Source organism: Clarias gariepinus, chromosome 1 (genome assembly GCF_024256425.1).
Source record: "Clarias gariepinus isolate MV-2021 ecotype Netherlands chromosome 1, CGAR_prim_01v2, whole genome shotgun sequence".
NCBI lineage: Eukaryota > Metazoa > Chordata > Actinopteri > Siluriformes > Clariidae > Clarias > Clarias gariepinus.
The window spans coordinates 46,208,904-46,228,315 of NC_071100.1; the positions used below are offsets into that span (position 1 = coordinate 46,208,904).

The window sequence follows — 19,412 nt, forward strand, 5'->3', positions numbered from 1 at the left end:
TGAGTGAGTGAGTGAGTGAGTGAGTGAGTGAGTGAGTGAGTGAGTGAGTGAGTGAGTGAGTGAGTGAGTGAGTGAGTGAGTGAGTGAGTGAGTGAGTGAGTGAGTGAGTGAGTGAGTGAGTGAGTGAGTGAGTTCTTTCTTTCTTTCTTTCTTTCTTTCTTTCTTTCTACTGTAACTATTTTCTTTTCCTCGCTCCGTCTCCCTCCATCCCTCATTTACTTTCTTTGTTTGCTTCCAAGCTTGAACTTTCCTGAACTGTTGTAAGATTTTGTCTCATTATTGTTGGAAGCAAAACAGTGTGTAAATCTTTGAACGCTTACAAGTGTTCTTTGAACACTACAATTACAAGTGTTCATAGCTTCCTGAATGCGTTTGAAAACAGTCTTTCGCAGGTTTTCTCCACGGGGCGACTTAAAGGGCACCTGTTGTGCAAAATTCAGTCTCCAGTGTGTAGGAGTACAAAACAAAACAACATGATTTAAATACAACACTTGCCTTTTTTGTTGGTTTACATTTTTTTGTATTATTATAATAAATATTAAAAAAGCCAACTAGATTTTTCCCATTATGACCTCATATGAGAAGATCCCCTCTCCCAGCTCTGGACAGTTTTGGAGGAGGTATGAAAAAAAAAATTGTGACCCTGAAGGTTCTATATGAAACCCTTTCTTTGGACGAAACAAACCAAACGCATGTATCTTATCTGTTAGGTTTAGGAAGTTGGTTTCTCACTGGGTAGGGGGGGTCTCAAGAAAGTTAATTTATCTTTTTTAACTAGTTCTATCTTGAACCCTTGGTGAAATGGAAAAAGATTTTATGTAGAACCTTTAAACCAAAGCATTTTTGTGAGTAGATGCTAGATCTTTTGTTCTAGATCTTTTGTTTTGAGCTGTTCTCCTATGTGTAATTTGGGGGGAAATTGGGGACTGGTAATCAGGAGAAGCCAATTATTCATGTTAGGGGTTTCCAAGCTTTTAGAATGCAGTGAAGGCACTAATTTTGCTAGTGATCTCGATTAGTTTTGCAGATACCACAATTGTGAATCAACAACAGACAGAATGAATGTAGCGTTAGTTTTTCCGCTCCCTGAGGGAACCCTTAAGGCTGGTATGTAGAACAGTACAGTAGAGTGTTTCCATTTATAATCGGGTACCAATGAGACCAGTTAAAATCCCAAGGAACTCTTAAGGAGCCTTGTTTTAATTGACATATCACCGCTGAGGAGCAACCAAGGAGCTTTGCCAGAAATTTCCTGCCAGTAAGAGTCTTAGAACTCTCTTTAAAGTGCAACAAACTCTTAATAGGAGAAATGCCTTCAAGTTTATAGCACTTCAGAGTCCACTCAGTTTGACTAGTGCTACACCTTCAGATTAATTTCTGCTAGATGGTCCATTCAAATGCTTTGTATACTTCTGTACACAGGGTCTATAAATACCATCATGATTTTTTTTTATTATCAGTGCGCATTATTATGTGCATTATCAGGCTAGGTCTTCTTTTAGTATTTGCCACTTCTCAGACTGTAAAGGGAATATTGTTTACTATAAAAGTTACTATAAACTCCATAGTTTTAATTTTTATATTACTGGGAAGCAGTAGGGTGGCGTTGTGACTTAGTGGTTAGCACTATTGGACCTACACTGTCCCTGATTCCCGACCAGGTTCGATTCCCAACCAAGATTGATTCCTGTCTCTATGTGCATGAAGTTTGCATGTTCTCCCCATGATTGGTGGGTTTCCTTCGGGTACTCCGGTTTCCTTCCACAAACCAAAGACATGCAGATTAGGCTAATCGGCATTCCCTAAATTGCCCTTAGTATGTAAATAAGTGTATGAGTGTGTATATGTGTGATACTTCAGATGGATTGGCACCCTGTCCAGGGTGTACTCCGCCTCATGCCCTAAGTCTCCTGGGATAAGCTCCAGGCCACTTGCGACCATGTATACAGGACTAAGTGGTATAGACAAGCTTAGTGGCTAATACTGTCTCCTCACACCTCCAAAGCTGGAGGTTCAAATTTCTGTCCTGGTGTTTGTGTGTTCTTTCCGTATTTACTGGTACTCTGTTTTCCTTCTACAGTCCAAAGACAAGCAGTCCAAGTTGATTGCCATTTTGCATTACAGTGCGTTGCCACCTCATCCAGGGTGTACCCTGTCTTTTGTTGTAAGTTTCCTGGGATATGCTTGAGGACCCCCGTGATTCTGTATAGAATCAACAGTATAGAAAATGGACGGATGGATGGATGGAACTGCCAAGTGGCCAGATTTTAAGTCTTGAATGGAGCTGTTGCGCTAATCTCCATATGGCACTACCTCCACGGAAGCAGGCTTGAAATTGCAGGATGTCCAGACTAGTGGACTGTGACTCTGCCAATTCTCGCTAACAAGCCCCTCTCCCGGCTCAAACAGCTCCCAGTGGAGAAGCATATCATGTTGTGAGAATTCACAGCATTGATTTACTTGTCTAGCACGCGGGAAGTTCATCCTGGCATGCCGCGCTGCATTTGAACATAAATTTTTTTTTTACCAGTCTCCGAGCTACCAGATGGTGAGCACACATCAGACTGATTCGTTCCTTTCTTTCTCTAGTTCTGTTTCCCGGAGAAGCAATTAAAATCTGCCAGTTGAATGCTAACGATGTGGGAGAGTGTGTCTAACTCCCGCGAGCCTACCCAGTGGGCCTGGCAAAATGTTAGTGCTATTTCCATACTCCCTACTTCCCCAGATCCAGGCTACCCACGTTTGATTTTGACGAATTTGTATACTGTCTAGTGCGCTGCTGGAGATCTACAGCTTTGTAGTCTTTATTCTTAACTTCACCTTTTAAAATCGAGGTGCTTCTAAAGAAAAACTTCTGCTGACTAAGGTGCGTTCTATCGGAGTTGGAGCTAATCTCGATGCGGCACTGTGTCTTCAGAAGCAGGGTTGAACGAGGACAGGGGTATTCAAGTTGAATTTGTAAAGACCCAAGAAGAAATTCATTGCTTATGAGGGCATGGCTAACTTTTTAAATCAATGTCTTTAGCCCCATACCCCTGTAGTCTTTTGGCCGACAAGCTGCCTTGAGATGAATAATTGACGTGAATTCATGTGACTGGATAAACCGCAGAAGTGGATTGCTGAAGAAGCCAAGCTAGTTCATGTTCAGAAATCTAAAGTTGATCTACCCTGGAGTTCTATACAGAAATACTTTGCTGGGTCAAACCGGACCCAAAGACTAAGGAATTCATGTGTTAAAATTTAAAGAAGAATACCAGTATATGAAACACAAAGTTTGGTTTGAAATAGGTTGTTGGGGCCATCACCGACTGCACTATATTCGGTAGTTTGTTACGAAAGCTTTACTTGTCATGCAGTGCACTGAGAGTTTGTGAGAAGCATAAAAACGGTTTGTCTTTTTGGATGCCTGCTATAGATTAACATGTCTTTATAATTAAGTGTGAAGTCCCCTGGAAGACCTTCAAATTCCGTCTTATCTAAAGGAAGAAAATCTTCTATGTTAGTGCAGCGCTCTTAAAGTGGAGCATCTGGTCCATGCCTTGGGTTAAACCTGATATATAATGATGATGAAGCTGTATGTAAAACAGATGCACATTTGTATGCTAATTATCCTTAGAACCTGAGGAAAACAAAACATTAAAGCGTTGGATGACTTTCATACCTCTGACATTATACATATTTTCCTCAATTAGACTGGCCCCGAACTCCAAGTTTCTTGGTAATAACCAATCTGGCTCTAGGAATGTAGAAATTGGCATGCCAGTTGAGTGTCTGGGAAACTTCACGTTTTCTCATCATCAGCCAGAGCTATGCTTGTGCAGCACTTTTTTTTTTTCTTTTTTTTAACTCGTCTGTGCCGGAAGGAAAGGTGCCAATGCTGGAAAGTGAGAAGCAATGCCTTTGGAGTACAATCGACAGAATGAAACTGGCAAATGGTTTCACAAATTGGAGTGAGAGGCATTGTTCTACTGCTACAGTATGAAGACTTGAGACTGTCTTCTGCTAACATTCATGCTAACACTTTTACGGATTCCTCTTTCTTTTAATTTGATGGAGCGGCTTACGACCAGCGTAAATGTTAAAACAGCCTACGGGTATCGTAAATGTGTATCTTTACATGGCTAGCCTGATGTATTGACTGAAAACTATGGCAAAGTGCCAACGGCACACAAGAAGGCAAATAAGCAAAGAGTTAGCATACACACTTAAATAAAATAAATAATAATAAAAAAAAAAAACTGTACAGCTTATCCGCTAAGTTAATATGTTGGCTGTAACACCTTTTTTGGGACAATATATATAGACCTACATTTTTACTTGGTCTGCTTTTCAAAGCCTTAACGCTGATGTCATCTTCGACAGCATTTCTGAGCCATCAGCGAGGCTCTCATCTCAATATGGACATATTTCATGCGTTTCAAGATTGTACATGGTACCACCTTTTTTTTTTTTTTTCTTTTCCCTTGATGCTGTCTGATGTCTGTGTTATGTTACTGTCCTAACCTCAGGGAAAGTTTTTTCCTTTCTTTTCTAACACTCCCGTCGCCGTTTTGATCTTCCATTCTCATTACACGTCAGCGCCTGATCCGAGCTGGGTAACCGTGAGAGCCATCCTTTGATGATATCCATGGTCATTTGAAAAAGAGCTCCCATAGTGCTTCGTCACTGTTCGGCGTAAGCTCTTTCGCCGGGCCTCGCAAATGAGATTTTTATTGCTAGCCTTGCATACACGGGCGTCCCGGTCAGCCTGCTGTGGTTGAGTGTCCTTATTAATTGGCTAGTACTGAATCAAACTAGTAAAAACCTGCCCTCGTGCGCTGGCCTCCCTATCTCATTATCGCCTTTCCGCGTCCACAATTACCCTAATGAATAGGCTCCAAATTGAATGTTTTCCCCTTGCACCCTTTGGAGACGTGGCCGTGCATTTGTCCGACATCTCCATTTAATCTCGCTTCCTTTCCTAATAATGACTTTGGAATGAATCTTCTTCTTTAAAGTAGTGTGCACTGGATAGCGTCCAGGTCTACTTTATTAGCAGGACATCAGGGAGATGAAATGAAAAAAAGGATGACGACAAGGCACGGGCTATAGATTTCACTTTCGCCTGAGCCCTTATTATATGATAAGCACGTCATATAGCTAAACCCCTGTAGCCTTTTAATGCTTGCAGATCCTTCTGATTGCTGTTAACATCATGAGCCACTCAGGACGAATAAAGCCATTCGCCACGACCCGGGCTCTGACACGGGCAAGTGTTCCAAATCAGCGAATCTGCCCTAAAGGCCTGTCGTCGGTACAAATCATTGCCTCCGTCAGCCACCGTGACTAAAGCATTACAGCCTTCCGAAAATGTGGAGCTGGAGATATGCTCGCGCTTGCAATGTCATGTCCTCTGCCTTTCTCTCCGGACATCTCTCTCACGCTGCATAACACTAGTTGGCACACGGACACTATGTTCTCGCTATGCCGTGTTCTGTATTCAAGTAATTCGATTAGTGAGAGCTGACCAGACAATTTTACGTCATTGTAATGTGCTTAAAGATGATATGAAAGTCTAAGGGAAATATGCACCATGTTCTTCACTGTCTGTGGCTACATAAAAATGAAATAATAATTTTATTAAAAAAAACAAGAACACTCATATCATTTAGGCTCCTGTTGGCTTCGTTTGTCTGAGCTGGCATTTATCTCAAGGTCAGTGCTTTATTAGTGAAAGGGGATGCAGCTCTTTTTTTTAAAGCCGCCCCAAACACCAGGTAATCAAATCGGACAATTAGGCATTATAGGTGGACATGGTGGTGTTGCGTCATGCCCTTTCAAGAGCTCGTCTTTCATGGCTTTCAGCGGAGAGGAAGTGAAGCCAGGTTTTAACACATTGAGGTGGATGTGAGCATCAGGAGAACAGGGTTGCTTAGATCATAAACTGCAATATGTCCTGGGGATTATACAGCAACTTATACTTATAGAGAGGGACAGAAAGGTGCATTGTGCGGAAAATTACTCATCAGAAACATTATGAGGGTTTTCATTTGTTTGAATCCCAATAGGGGTTTCATAAACATCCATGGACAGGGAGTGTTGTTCCTTTCTCTGAGACACTAACTTGTCATAGACAACATCAGCATTTCTTCAAATGACTTTGAACTAGATAGTAGGAATTACTAAATAGACAGTAGGAACAGTAGTAATGCAAATTTAAATGGATACATTTCTTGAATTTTTTATTATTATTATTATTATTATTGTTAATAGCCAGATTTTCACAATGTAGGATCCTGGAAGCATTCCAGTTGCCATTTAGGGCTGTATTGAATTAGTACTTACATCTGGAAAGTTCCTTGTATTCAGAGTCGGGTTCCACACCTTCATAAACAGTCCTAGTTGTATTGTATTATCACATCAATCGCTATAAGTATTGTTTAGCACTTGATCCAGCAGCACACACGTTGGATTTTACATTATGAATATTTATGTAAAAACTAAACTAAACTAAAAACTTTAACTAAAATAAATAAATTTTCAAGTTAATATACGTAAATTTACTTAATTAATTCAACCTTAACAGAATAATTTTTTTTCATTATTTACTATTACTTATTTATTTTTGTTTAGCAAAAATTTTATGATGATTTAAATTAAAGTGTATTGTTCATTTAATTTTATTAAAGCTTCAGGACATTAAATCACACAATGCTGGCGGCTCAGGGACTTACGGCTCTGGGTTGCTGATCTAAGGGTCAGGGATTTGAGTCGTGCCATTGACACTGATGGACCCTTAACCCTCTGCCAAAGGCCCTTAACGCTAGGAGTTTTTGCTGTTGGATTAGCAACCTGGCCCTGTTTAAAAAAAAATAATAATAATTAATAAAAAAATCCTATAAAAACGATGGAATCCGTTACCCGGTGTGCTCGACAGCACGGAAAGGGCAAAACTTAATAAAATAAAACAATTAATTCTATTACTAAAATCATGCCCATGGTGTAAAGGATAAACTGAACATACCAGTACATGCTATTATCTTATAAGTATTAAAATCCTTTACATAAACAGTGTTAATTTAAAACTGTGCTCTCTGATGTCTTTCATGCAAAAGTAGCAGTGCTTAATAATATGGCCTGGACTGATTTATTATTTTTTTTATCATATATATTTATTTAATAATAAATAATTTAAAAACTCATTATTTTATTAAAACATTTTTTAAATCACGCTGTATTTTTTAAGGCCACCGTTTTGCTTCCTGCAAGTCTAAAATAACACAATTAAAATGTAACATCAATCTCCCTTCTGCTGCCATTTATTTAGCAAGTAGCTTTCGTTGAGGACGGAAATTCTGGTTAAGGACCGACGAATTTCCCAGGAGGCTTATTATCCCTCCATTTTCAGCTGAGCCTTGTGCATCACATCAAAGCATTTCTGATTATCCATTAATTCATGAGTGCAATGGATTCCAGCTCGGTTTCCAGTCGTGACAGTCGTCCACTGTCGAATAAGATTGACTGTACTCTATATGCCGTATGAAACGAGATCCATTACAAGATGATCTTGGTGGAGTCCGTGATCCGTGTGGAAAGGGCAGTGCTAGTCAGTCATGGGAATATCTGAAACCTTGTTTGTTTTTTTTTCTGCTCTAATTGAGAGCCAAACCCAGACAGCTGGCAAGGACATCAGACTGGGGAGCTTTTAATGGAGATGAATGCAGTGCCAGCAGGAGATACCCCGACCCTCCTTCATGTTTCTGCTGTCCTTTTTTTTACGTCTCCTCCGCAACGCACTCGCCACTATATCACTGGAAGCATTCTTTTATTGACCCGCTAAAGCCCTGCTCGCCTGGTGAAGTATATCGAAAGACGACTTGTACCCATAATGTCATTTTGTATCAGTCGACGCCAGTTTTGCCGAGTTCTGGTCTTCATGAATCTCGATTTTTCTTTGAACATCCATTAGATCAATATGCATGACGGCTCATTCATACACCTTCAAAGGCCCAGCCCGTCCATATTTATTGTGCTTCCAGGACATTTTAAAGTCGTTCTCGGATCCGTGTGTTTCATCTCCATCTTTGCTCATGTCTCCATTTCGCTTTTTGTCTCTGCTCTAGGCTTTATGTTTTAAAAGGAAGGGCTTTTCTGATCAAGATCAGGGCCTTACTCAGAACTAGCATGGGAAAATAAGATCACACGCAGGAGCATTCGACACTCACAAGACACTGTAGACACATGAAAATACCGTCACTACCCATGAAGATCAATCGAGCTATGTACTTGCAAGGTTTTCAGTATCCTTTTCCAACGAATGCTAGGTAACACTGTTGCATTTAGGTTGTATTTATTTTAGCTGCATGTAATGATATTGGGTGGCACGGTGGTGCAGTGGTTAGCACTGTCGTCTTGCACCTCCAGGGTCCGGGTTCGATTCCCATCTCTGTGTGCATGGAGTTTGCATATTCTTCCCGTGCTTGGTGGGTTTCCTCCGGGTACTCCAGTTTCCTCCCACAGTCCAAAGACATTTAGGTTAGGTTAATTGTTGTTCTCAAATTGCCCATGGTGTGTGAGTGAGTGGGTGTATTTGTGTGTGCCCTGTGATGGATTGGCACCCTGTCCAGGGTGTACCCTGCCTCGTGCCCTAAGTCTCCTAGGATAGGCTCCAAGCCCCCTGCGACCCTGGACCCAAAATAGTCCTTTGGAGTTGACCTAGGACCCTAGACGATATGACGAGTATATTAAAATAGCCTTTAAATACTGCAGAGGTTAATATTTTACATATCTGTTGCAGTGGATTTCTTAAACAACCACGGTGGAATACATATCCTGTGGTTGTGGACGAGCTGTTACTATGTTTCAGGAGGGTCAATTTATTGACCATTTTTAAGCAAAGATAACAACTAAGGAGATTGCTGAAATGGCTGGAATTGGGTTAAGAACTGGCCGACGCATTACTAAAACCTGAAAGGATAGCGGCAAGGTCATTAAAAAATCATGAATTGAGATCACTTAGACCAATTTCATACATACAAGAGTCTGACGAGAAATAACATTGAGAGTGATTTTGGCGAGAAATTTGGCGTTCGTCTTGAGATTTCCTGGACTTCCTGGGCTCTCATAAGGCTCTTTTCAAACTCACAAATCTTCTCCTTAATCTCGCCGAAAAGCTACGGAATTATTGGACATGTCAATTGTTTTTGTGAACTATTTCCAAGAAAAAAAATCAATGGATTTCTCTAGTAACGATCTCCCGGCACTAGTAGACTCACTCCGGAAACATTTCCCAAAAGTCTGAGAGCTCTCCTGACTCTAACCAATGAGAAATTCCTTGCTTTGTCCCTCACACAACTTGCGCATACCTCGTCTCTCGTCGTTCCTGTGCAACCACACCTCATTCTCATCATTTGCAAAACCCACAAGATTGGTGAATACCGTGGCTTGCAAAAGTATTCGGCATTTTGTCACATTACAGCCACATACATGAATCAATTTTATTGGAACTCCACGTGAAAGACCAATACAAAGTGGTGTACACGTGAGAAGTGGAACGAAAATCATACATGATTCCAAAATTTTTTTGCAAATGAATAACTGAAAAGTGGTGTGTGCGTAATTATTCACCCCCCTGAGTCAATACTTTGTAGAACCATCTTTTGCTGCAATTACAGCTGCCAGTCTTTTAGGGTATGTCTCTACCAGCTTTTCACATATAGAGACTGAAATCCTTGCCCATTCTTCTTTGCAAAACAGCTCCAGCTTAGTCAGATTAGATGGACAGCGTTTGTGAACAGCAGTTTTCAGATCTTGCCACAGATTCTCGATTGGATTTAGATCTGGACTTTTACTGGGCCATTCTAACACATGGATATGTTTTGTTTTAAACCATTCCATTGTTGCCCTGCCTTTATGTTTAGGGTCGTTGGCCTGCTGGAAGCTGAACCTCCGCCTCAGTCTCAAGTCTTTTGCAGACTCCAAAAGGTTTTCTTCCAAGTTTGCCCTGTATTTGGCTCCATCCAACTTCCCATCAACTCTGACCAGCTTCCCTGTCCCTGCTAAAGAGAAGCACCCCCAGAGCATGATGCTGCCACCATATTTGACAGTGGGGATGGTGTGTTCAGAGTGATGTGCAGTGTTAGTTTTCCGCCACACATAGCGTTTTGCATTTTGGCCAAAAAGTTCCATTTTGGTCTCATCTGACCAGAGCACCTTCTTCCACATGTTTGCTGTGTCCCCCACATGGCTTGTGGCAAACTGCAAATGGGACTTCTTATGGTTTTCTGTTAACAATGGCTTTCTTCTTGCCACTCTTCCATAAAGGCCAACTTTGTGCAGTGCACGACTAATAGTTGTCCTACTGTATGGACAGATGGCCCCACCTGAGCTGTAGATCTCTGCAGCTCGTCCAGAGTCACCATGGGCTTCTTGGCTGCATTTCTGATCAGCGCTCTCCTTGTTTGGTCTGTGAGTTTAGGTGGACAGCCTTGTCTTGGTAGGTTTACAGTTGTGCCATACTCCTTCCATTTCTGAATGATCGCTTGAACAGTGCTCTGTGGGATGTTCAAGGATTTGGAAATCTTTTTGTAGTCTAAGCCTGCTTTAAATTTCTCAATAACTTTATCCCTGACCTGTCTGGTGTGTTCTTTGGACTTCATGGTGCTGTTGCTCCCAATATTCTCTTAGACAACCTCTGAGGCCGTCACAGAGCCGCTGTATTTGTACTGACATTAGATTACACACAGGTGCACTCTGTTTAGTCATTAGCACTCATCGGGCAATGTCTATGGGCAACTGACTGCACTCAGACCCCCCACTTTGCAGTTATTTATTTGCGAAAAATGTCGTTCCACTTCTCACGTGTACACCACTTTGTATTGGTCTTTCACGTGGAATTCCAATAAAATTGATTCATGTTTGTGGCTGTAATGTGACAAAATGTGGAAAAGTTCAAGGGGGCCGAATACTTTTGCAAGCCACTGTATTTCTGGTTCTCACCGCAGACACACTCGCTGACAATCTCTGGTTTTTGTCAAAGCTCTCCTTTAATCTGTAAGTCAAAGAAATGTGAATTTTCAACAGATACCTGTATGTGTGGTAAAGTTGCATTGTGAAAAACTAACATTAGAAATCAGATCATTGTTTAAAAGTGAAAGTAAGAGCATTTCCATAAGCATACAATTCACGGGATTGGAACTAAACAGCTGTGTAGCTATAAGAAAACCACTTGTTAGTGAGACTCATTAAAAAAAAAGGTTTGGCTTGTAAGGGAGAACAAAAACTAGACTTGGAAAAAGGTCATGTGAGTCCAGATTCACCCTAAACAGAGGTAAATCCGAATAATAGAAGTAAACCCGACACTGTAACACCAACGTCGACATGATCGAAGATAACAGCTGGATTCTGTGCACTTTTCCTTTGCTCTCTCACAGAAGAGAGGGAAAGAGCAAATAAACAGAGAGGCTACCAGTGGACGGAGGCAGATGTGGAGATGAGGAAGGAAATATACAGTATATTAAAGGATATATATTTAAAGAAAAGCATGCTGAAGTAACAGTAGCGGTGAGTTCCCCAGGAGGACGAGACACAGCGGTGGCAAGAAAAACGACTCTCGACTGACAGCATGTTGCAGGGAGAAATCTAAATTGATATGCAAATGGAGTTCGCACAGCTCGGAGAGAGAAGGCAAGAACGAGAGAGAAGATGCTCTGCTGAAGCCGAGATACATCGGCAGGGATTGGGGACAGAACATTGCGGTGCACGCACATTCGCCCCACATGCACCCTCACACAAACACACGGTTCAAGGACAGGGCAAGGTGGATATTGGCACCTGGTGCGAAGGTGCTACACTGGAATGATGGGATACCTAGATTAGAAAACCTCAACTCCAAACCAGCATTCTATTTAATTATTTATTTATTTAATTATCTTCTTTTTTTTTTTTTTGAAAGGCGATGCAGTATTTTTTTTAAAAACGGCGTGACCTTGTAAATGTCACACAATATTAAATGCGATTATGAATTGATCTAGAATATGACTTTTTAATTAAAAATTTTTAAAACGTTTCTCTTGTTGGCAAATTGCCATGGAATACATGACATTTTTTGGAAAAGAATCAACTTTAAAAAACAGTAAGAAGGTCAGATCGCCTCCTTGTCGTTGAGTAATTTAAATATATATTTAAAAAATGCATGTAAATAGGAAGAGTGAATATATTACCCAAAAAAAAAAGGTTCTGTACATCCCAGGAGGAAACGGTTATATAAATTTCATCTGCGTAAATTCTTATCTAGGCTTGTTTCACGTCTGTTTATTACGATTTTGTTGAGATTAAATTCCCCAGCGATTCAGATGTTAATTTATGATTTATAAGGGCAAGCAAGAGAACATGCTGTGGTTGGAATGTTGCAGATACAGCCAGCTAGCTGGAGTGTCGCACTGACACACACACACACACACAAACAAAACTCAATGCAGTAGAGCTCAACTCGGGTTTGATACTGATTTTATTTGACTGATTCAAACACCAGCTGGAAATCATGTAAACATGACTAATTGGCTGGACAGATGGATCCCCTCGAGAGTTTGTCTCTCTGTGTGTGTAGGACGAAGTTGGTCTCAAGATGTGTAAACTGAAATGAGAGAATACACTCGCAGTGTTTTGGAAAAAAAAAAAATTCAAGGGCTTTTGATGGACACAAACACGTCTCTCCCACATACTTGCACACAAACACACACACACAAACACACACACACACACACACACGCACACAGACGCAGAGTTACGATATTAAAGTGTAAAGCTCTAGATGGATTTTGATCGCACGCATTTGTGTGTGTGTGTTTATCACCAGGACTGAATACATTTCCATACTAATCATTCGCGTCCAGACTTCACGCTGTTAGCAAACAATGTCATGATTAATTCCGTACCTGTCGAGGAAACGCTAATCTGCGGTTCAATCGTCTCCTGTCTTCGCTTTCCTTCCCTTGTTCTCCTTCACCCGTGAGTGATTTATACGCTTTAAATTTGGATGAACATATGCTGAGAGGAACCTGTACGAGTCGAACAAACCGAATTACAGGACGGTGATTTCCAAGCCGAACTTTTAATACAAGCAAGGGCTGGGTTATGAAACAAATAAAGATTTGGAGGTTTTCATTTCCTTTCTATTATCTTTGTTATGTTAAAAAAAAAGAAACAAAAATTCATTTACGTGAGATCCACTGCATTTTTGATTTGTTTTATTGTATCACTTAGTAAAAACTAATACTTAGTTCATTTGTACAGTAAAAAAAATAAAATAAATGGGTTACAGATCACAATTTGTAAGAAAATAAGAAGAGCGTACAAATGAAACCGGGACTGGTGAGGAAATTCTCGGTAAATAAAGGCGTGAGACATTAGCTGCAGTAAAATGTAAAGTTTTAGAAAGCTGTACACCCATGAACTCCCTCATGCGGTTCTTCCCATTCAACTTTCAACCAGTGGAACGGCTTATTTTAGAAAATTAATGGATAACTTGTCTGCAATTTGCAGAAGAGACGCATCTGTGTGTAGGAATTGTGACCTAATCTCGCTTCAAGCTATTTCCACATGTTTTGTGCCATTAAAGGAGTTCCTGGGAGGCCAGAGTTTCAGAAATGAACCAGAGAAAACTTTCTTTCTTGATGGTATCCAAGCACTAGTGAGACTGGGATTAAGTGCAATAGTGTATTAGGTAATTATATAGAGAAATACAGGACGTTTCTACTTTTAAAAGTCCCAGTTTGACTTGAACGCATCATGTAAAAAATAAAAAATCAATAAAAGTAAGTTTGTCTGTTGGTAATTTCTTGGCCAAAAAAAAAAAAATCCTGGTTTGACTTGAACGGCCCTCATGTATGTAATACAATGTTCAGCTCACCATAGTCACTATGCAATTGGTTGTTGTAAACAAGGTACAGATAAACTAAGTATTACAATAGAACATTTTAAAAAAGATTGTAAAAAATGACAAGAGTTTTTACTAAGTGATACAACTGAACAAAATCCAAACTGCAGTGGTCTTACTTTAATGATTTAATGTCTGATATGATGTCTGGTGCTACCGTCAGGTCTGACATGACCATGACGTCTTCACTCTTCCATACACTGTATTCTGTTCTCATTATCCTTCGCATATTAAAAAAAATAATAAAAAATACAAATAAGGTCCCATTTACGTTCTTCCACATCAGGAAGAAAAATGTCTTCACGATCGAAGGAACGAAATTCTGAGAAATGGAGAAGAACAATAAGCTGATGTCTGCCATGGGCTATAATCAACACAGAGATTCGGCATGACATCCATCTTTTTATTTTGGTCTGTTTTTATTGCCTGCTGGGAGCCCAGGCTTTGAAGATTGCTAATGAAACTTAAATTCAATATTTCTATCGATCGAGAGCATGCTTTTTAGCTAGACTATTTTTTTCAGCAGCCCTTCCAGCATCTGGACAAAGAAAAGGATTTTATTTTCGTTGCCAAGTCTAATGATTTGATGAATGATTCTCTACTAAGAACCTCCAAATTCCTCCAAATGTTATGATGTTAATTGCGATTTTTTGACTTGTTTTCACCAGCATGAATGCACTGAGTGTGGAAAGTTTATTATTATTATTATTATTATTATTATTATTATCTTTGTTAATCTTTAAGATCTTACATTGTTCTACTTGTTTGCAAGATCATGACTTGTTACCCAAACTGTACAGCGATCTCATCTCTCTGTTGTTGTAAAATGTTTAGTCCAGCAATAAAAGTTTAGTTTTTTCCTATCATGTCTTGCAGACATTGCGGCTACATCAAAGCGAAGCAAGATCCCGACGAGGAGAAGATGCAGTTTCAGCACGGCAGAGGTAAAACTCATTCTATTTGGCGGGATGTCAAAAGAGCGGCCGTATTTAGAGGAGGTGGCGGTGTTTCAAATATACTCCTGTGATTTCTGTGCAATTTTGTGTCATTTATAGAATAAAACCATTTCAAATTACGACTTAATTGTGTCTCGGCATTTAAAAGAAATTAAAAGGTGTCATTGTGAACGTCATCTGCTTCTACTGTAGTAAGTCAAGGCGATTGTTACCCTTCATGAAAGATTGCTGTATTCATCAGGGAACTGACAGGAACTGCTGTTTGGACGTTTTATAATGAAAACATTAATCGGCACAGTGACATATAAATGTAAAATGACTAATTGCTTGCCTTTATTGCAGTCAAATTGCCAGGAAGTAGGACCTACATCCATCCACATACCTACGAGGACCCAAATCAAGCGGTTCGCGATTTCGCTAAGGAAATTGACGCCTCCAGCATTCGCATCGAGAGGGTCATCGGTGCCGGTGAGTCATAGAAATCACTTCATCTTATACCATGTTTGTTTACATTTATTCATCAGTGCTCTTATTAGTGTTAACACCCATTACCTCTGCCAGTTGTTGTTGATAAAAAACAATTGATAAAATCTTTATTCTGCAAGATCCATTATGAATGTCTTTTCCTGTGTTCGGATGAAAGAAAAAGGATTCAGTATCGTTGCGCTCTCTAAAGGAGGGAATGCAAAATACGAGGGGCGTTCAAGTCAAACCGGGACTTGTGAAATGATAAAATTTCTCATGAGTGAAACCGTAAAAGAGGTTGACCTTTACAGGAGACTTCAAGCTCAACAAGGTGACGAGACGCAGTAAAATATCCGAATGATGCCCACTGCAGTCTTTCCCATAAATGCTTTTAAAAAATCAACATGCAGAAGAGACACATCTGTCTGTGGGAACTGTACACACAATCGTTCACCAGCACCACTTGGACATTACAGGAACTCGGCTGGGAGTTATTGCCACGTCTCTCGTACAGTCCTGACCTCGCTCCAAGCCATTTCCACGTGTTTAAAGCATTAAAGGAGTTCCTGAGAGGCTTTCTACCTTGATGGTATTCAAGCACTAGTGAAACGCTGAGATCAGTGCATTAGTGTAGCAGGGGATTATATAGAGAAATAAAGAATATAGAAGTTTTTACTCTCAGAAATGTAATCTGTTATTCTGCAAAATCAATCGTCCCGCTTTGACTCGAACGACATTTATTGTATTACCTGTACACCTGCTGTGGCCTGAATAAAACATGTCTACAGAAATAATACGATGCGAATGTTTTTAATCTACTGATCCCTGTTTTATTTTCATGAGGGGTGCCAATACTTTTGGATAACACAGCAGGTGTTGAAACTCTGGTTGGGGAAACAGGGTTTATTTTTGAGCTGGCCTTTATCATTGCTATTTTGTCTTCCGTGAAATGTCCCCAGGGGCATTCTGGGAAACTGCTAAAGCTGGGAAGAAACTTGTTGAAAGAATTTATATCTCGTGCTCTGCAGAGTGTTTCTATGTTTCAGAGATTCTTAGCAGAACCTCAGCTGGGTATCAGGATTAATAATTGCCAATATATATTTTTTTCCTATTAAAAGCTTTGTATCTTGAATGGTGCGATTTTTAAATCCATAGTTTCCCCATTTCGTGATTCAGGTGTTGCATTTTGCTTTTCTTTTGACTCGGTCCAAAGCATCATACCACATTTAGCTAAGCAGTATTTACATTTCTTAATTATTTTGAAATTCTATGATCACGACAGTGAAACTTAATCAAGAAATAACTTATTCTTAGAATTTTATTGAAATCGCCTGTTTAACAGCAGCTGTAACTGTTCTAGTGATAATGTCTGGCGTGCAAAAAAACATGTGCCATGCTGTCTCTCAGTGAAAAAGCTAATTACCTATGTCAGCATATTAATCTGCATGAGCCATTGTAAATGATTTGCTGCTCTGGGTCTTGCTTTCCAAACTAAATTACCTCTAAAGAAATTATTTTGAGACACAAACGCAGTCATGAAACTGCTACGTCAAAGCCTGAGATGGTTAATTACAGCATGTCCGCGTCCTCTTATCCTCACACACAAAGGACTGCCACTGCTTTGAGAAATAACCCGCACCCCCCCCCCTTAACCACCACCACCGCTCACACACATTGCGTACTGGTTCGTTGTGCGAGGTTTGGAAAGCTTGCGTATACCTACGTTTTGGGTATACTCAAACCCCGACAATGCGACATTCTGGCTCGAGTAACACCAACACAAGCCAATCATGAGCATCAGGTCATGCATTCCAAAGATGGTAAAAAACTTCCCAGCACTTTCTAATAAGGTTAAGGTCAGATTTGGCATCGCTCTGTCAAATTAACAAACTTCCCCTCTTGGACTTAAGTCACTTGGAAAAACCTTGCTTTAAAAGTGTGTTTAAGGCTGCCAAAAACACAAGCACCATTCATCAAGTTTAGCATTTGGTTAGAAGTTTGAAGAGATCCAAAAGGAAAGAGGAACCAGTCATAAAAAAGAAAGACCATAAGCTTGGGAATAGACCACACTGGAATCAAATCTTGGCAAGGAGACACAGACTTGGTTCATCAAAATATGACATAGGAGGACTTATGACTGATCAGCAATAGCATTAAAACCATTAACATTGAAACCACTTATAGTTGGTTTTGGGTTCCGCTTGTGCCACCAGGGCGGCTCTGTCCCCTCAGGGCGTGGACTCGGGAGGGCCTCTACCACCGAGACATTGGCAGTGGATCCTTTGAGTGCTCGATCAGATTGGCATCTGTGAAAGTTTGTGGGCCGGGTCGGTGGCCTCAGGCTGTTGGCCTGCTAAAACGTATACATGGTGGTCTGTGGTGCACTGGTCATTCTGATGCCTTTCTATCATTGCCAGTATTGAATTCTTTTTATCCATTTGTCCATTATTGGCTTTTCTGCAGGATCGAACCTGACGAGCTGGCCTTTGGTCCCCGTGGACATGGGTGGGCCTTGGTTACCCATGATCCTGCCACCAGTTTACTGGTGTATATTTAGTGATCGATGTTGTTCAGTTGGCCTATCAGTGGTCATCATGTTATGTCTGACTGGGGTATATAGACAATCGTCCAATCGTCAGGGTGGGTGTGGTCAGGTTGGCTGTACATCTGGGACAAAGGTCTTTTCTACAGAATCTATCTTGTTAGGGGACGCACAAAGCCCAGCTATATTTTTAATCTATGCTTTTACCGTTCCGTCATACAGGTACAAGTCTGCACATGGGTTACTTCGATCCCAGAACTCGTAAAGTCGTTTCGCAAAACCAAAATGACATTTATACGAGTATATTTCTTGTATTCAACAGCCACCAGGCAAAGTCATACAAATGTAATTATCCTTCAGTAAAAGTTAATGTTCTATGAATGAATCTTGTTATTATGGTTTCATTTGAAACAGTGGCTGCAGAGTGAAATCGACTGAGTTGAATCATTTATAAAAATCCAAGAAAATCTGCCCCGAGCAGCTATCGCCCCTGCTACTCTACACCTTTTTTTTTCTGTCAAATCAGAAAAACTAACTGACAGTTTGCACCTTGGTTACTCCTACAGGGGAATTCGGCGAGGTGTGTAGCGGCCGACTGAAGCTGCCGAGCAAGCGAGAGATCTACGTGGCCATCAAGAGCCTGAAAGCGGGATACACCGAGAAGCAGAGGCGTGATTTCCTGAGCGAGGCGAGCATCATGGGCCAGTTCGATCACCCGAACATCATCCGGCTGGAGGGGGTTGTCACCAAATGTGAGTGATTTACACATCATTTGTTTCAGTAGTCATTAAGTGTTGTTGGTTATGTTGCATTAGCGTATGAGTTGAATTAATCGTAGTTAAGCTAAAGTTACTTATCGCAGTGCTAATGTAGCGCATTTTATTGCACTTGAGAGTTTTTTTTTTTATTATTTCCCAAGAATGTACTGTACAGGTCTATGCTTCGTTTATTTCTTTTTGGTAACTTTCTCTTTTAAACCTATTTGTGCATGACTTAATTAGGAAAAGCACTTGATTTTTGGCAAAACCCTGATATGAAGGCATGCATAACTAATGAGCAGGTTTATGTAGGAATGCTGGTCCATTTTTTTAAAATTATTTTTGGCCTGTATCCATTTCTACCTACAGAGACCAACAAAAGACGCATGCATATGTATGACCACATTAATGCGATTAATTAAATAGTTAATTGCATGCGTTTTTCCGTGTCATAAATATTCAGCGCCGAAGTCTGTCACCATTCTGTATTAATTTTTTCTCTCTTCACGCTTTCTCTTTCTCGCTCACACACACACTCCCGTTCCATTTTTTTTATGCCGGATGCAAATCCTGACCTTTCGTTAGCGCAGGTTTGCACTGTTTGCAGAACTATTAGCTAGGTAAATCAGGTTTGCTTTTCATTAAAAAGGGAGAAAGTGCTGCTTTTAATGTCTTAAGGAAAGAGTTCGGAGTATTCGGAAAGACGTTTAGGCTGTATTTAACATTCATGAGGAGTTTAATTACATGTTTACTGAAGCTTTTTTACTTCCCGAATC

The 19,412-nt window shown here is 40.4% G+C and overlaps 1 protein-coding gene across 1 annotated transcript in view; it reads left to right on the forward strand.

Moving 5' to 3' along the window:
• The window catches only part of epha4b (eph receptor A4b), a 104,783-nt gene that overhangs the window by 68,084 nt on the left and 17,287 nt on the right, over positions 1-19,412 (forward strand). Inside the window, exons 9-11 of the mRNA XM_053501975.1 lie at positions 14,792-14,859; positions 15,214-15,339; positions 18,445-18,630. Of these exons, the coding sequence (XP_053357950.1) occupies positions 14,792-14,859; positions 15,214-15,339; positions 18,445-18,630 (380 nt within the window). The remainder of the gene's footprint in view (positions 1-14,791; positions 14,860-15,213; positions 15,340-18,444; positions 18,631-19,412) is intronic.